General features: G+C 50.7%; 1 protein-coding gene across 1 annotated transcript; it reads left to right on the top strand.

Annotated features, from left to right (window-relative positions):
- Window positions 1-456: 456 nt before the first annotated feature.
- Window positions 457-2548, top strand: TMEM53 (transmembrane protein 53; the record flags this gene model as incomplete). Its single annotated transcript, XM_010193257.1, has 2 exons — window positions 457-561; window positions 2112-2548. A coding segment is annotated over exon 2 (401 nt), but the record flags the coding sequence as incomplete, so codon positions are not given.
- Window positions 2549-2554: the final 6 nt, after the last annotated feature.

Raw genomic sequence — 2554 nt, 5'->3', positions numbered from 1 at the left:
GACCGGGCCTGGGGGACCCCTGAGGGCTGGGGAAAGGGGAACCGGGCCTAGGCGACCCTTCAGGGCATGGGGGAGGTGAGCCGTGGAGGCGCTTGTGCCGTACCAGGTGCCTGGCAGTTCCTGGAGGGCAGGGCAGGACGCTTCCCCCAGCCCTGGCAGTGGGCAGCAGGCTCTGATGCCTCCCGGGGGGCGTGAGGAGGGGATCTCTGCCCTCCGTCGCGGTCTGCACGCTGCAGTGGGGAGCTCTGGGAAGCTGCAGGGATTGAAGCTGTGCAGTTCTGAGCACGCCCCCACAGTGAGACTGGGATGAGGCAGTGTTCATAGCTCATAGGCGTTAAGCTAATACCTGCTTCACCGTTACCTTTAAACTCTGTTAACCAGGCAAGTCGCCATGAGTTCTGGTTGTGGTAGATTGGAGAATTATTTTAAACCTTGTGGTTTCTTTCAGAGAGCAGTACAGAGAAAAGCAATACAGATGGTCAGCCTGTGGTGATCCTTCTAGGCTGGGCAGGCTGCCAGGACAGGTACCTGGCCAAATACAGCGCGATCTACAGTCAGAAGGTGAGGATCTTATTTGTATCTTCATGACACTGTCATGTAGCTCTCTGAGAAACCACCTCTCTTCTGCACGTTGGTAAAAATCACTCTAAAGCCTCTCGTGGTGTGAGCAGTCATTGGGTGTGAGCAGCAAGGTCTCTGTCATTGAAAGCTCCTTGTGGAGCCCAGGCAGCGCTGTCTGAGGGCTGCTGATGTCATCTTTGTGTGTGCAGCTGAGACAGAAATACCTCCCTGGAGAAACCTGCTGATGTTGTGTGAATCACCGAAGTGTTTTAAGGTTTTTAAAGTTGTGAAGTTATTCAGGAATGGCGTGGACCGTTTTAGCTTTCCAAGCAGGTTAACATGCGGGAAAAGGTGACGTGTTTTTGATTGCTAATGGACCACAGCACAGGCTTGGCAAGACCAGGCTGGGGACTGACAGAGCACGTTCCTTCGGCTCCTCCTTCCCATGCAGATGATTCATCTCAGTGTTGTAATCCAGATTCATTTCATTCTGCCTGTGAAGCAGCCATGCTGTGGTAGTTGTACCTGCTCACTCGGAACTCCTTGTGTTTGAACTGGAGAGGTCTGTCCAATTCCTAGTTCCCTAAGTTGTGATATTTTCCTTTCTAATACTGTATTTTACCAGAATGACCCTAGCTTATAGTATGGGGACCCGGTGAAACATTAGGTTTATTTTTTTTGGTCAGTGTACAAGGATCTTGTTTTATCCCAATCTGTTTCAGCTGTAGGTGGCAAAGTTTATATGTTATCAAGCCTATTGTTAATGTGTAATCCGGTGCAAGAGTCACGAATTGGCTTGTGCTAGCGAAGAATTAATTGTTATGTGGCTGTTGTGACTGAGATGCTGCCGATCAGATGAGGAGTGTGTTCTGTGGCAGCACGTCAACTCTCGTGGAAATACTTTTCCGTCAGAAAGGTGACAGGAATGGGAAAACAGAAGAGGAGTTTTCTTAGCTCCCTGATGAGGAAGTGGCTGCAACCATGGCAAGATGGTATAGAAGACTCTGACTTAAGAACTTGATATCCTCCTCTTCCTCACTCACTGTTGGGGAGTTCTCATGGTGGCTTTGCTGTGTGTTTCAGTGTGTAACGTCCGTGAGCTTAGGTGATGGAAAAGATCTGAAGCGTTTATAAATGCAGTTCCTTCTGCTTCATTTAGAAACCTCTCCAAGATCCTCTTTCCTAGTCTACACCCAAATGCAAAGCCTTAACTGTAGAGGCAATTGCTCAGGCGTTCAGTCTCTGAACCAGAGCTCTTCACTTGCACAGCTGCAGCGCTTCATGAAAATTACGGCGGTGTTGATTGTGGGTGAGTCTCAGAGACGGCCACAAACAGGGACTGCCCGAGGACAGCAAGTTCCTTCTCCTCCTCACGTTTGTTTCAATGTGTGCCAGAGCAGGCCCTGCTTAGCGAAATGGCTGATAATAGAAGTTTGTGAGTCAGGGAGATGGTTTTCTCTTCCTGATGCTTTTTTTTGCACTGATGCTTGCCTACTCCACGTAATTTACAGCACAGCTTAAATGTGTGTGGGGCCTCTTTCTGTCCTTAGGGGTGCCCCGTGATCCGCTACACGGCTCCGTGGAGGATGATATTCTTCTCAGAGACCTTTGGCATCAAATCCCTCCAGACCCCAGCCAGGCGACTCCTGGAGCTGCTCTTTGACTACAGCATTGAAAACAGACCGCTTCTTTTCCACGTCTTTAGCAATGGTGGTGCCATGCTGTACCGCTACGTCATCGAGGCGCTTCGCACCCACAAGCCGTTTCAGAACCTCAGAGTAGCGGGCACCATTTTTGACAGTGCCCCCGGCAGAAGAAACTTGAGAGGAGGCCTCCGTGCCTTGGCGACTGTCTTGGTATCCACAAACGTGCTGCTCAAGTATTTCCTCTTGTTCGCTTTTGCTACCACGGCCGTCGTGCTGCGCGTTTTGCTGTACCCCTTGACCCGCTTCATCCACGAGAGCCACTACGACGCCCTGCTGGGAGCGTCCTC

Source organism: Mesitornis unicolor, unplaced genomic scaffold (genome assembly GCF_000695765.1).
Source record: "Mesitornis unicolor isolate BGI_N332 unplaced genomic scaffold, ASM69576v1 C13436627, whole genome shotgun sequence".
In the NCBI taxonomy this organism is placed as follows: domain Eukaryota; kingdom Metazoa; phylum Chordata; class Aves; order Mesitornithiformes; family Mesitornithidae; genus Mesitornis; species Mesitornis unicolor.
The sequence above is the reverse complement of the archived record's forward strand: the minus strand, read 5'-3'. Positions and strand labels throughout refer to the sequence as shown.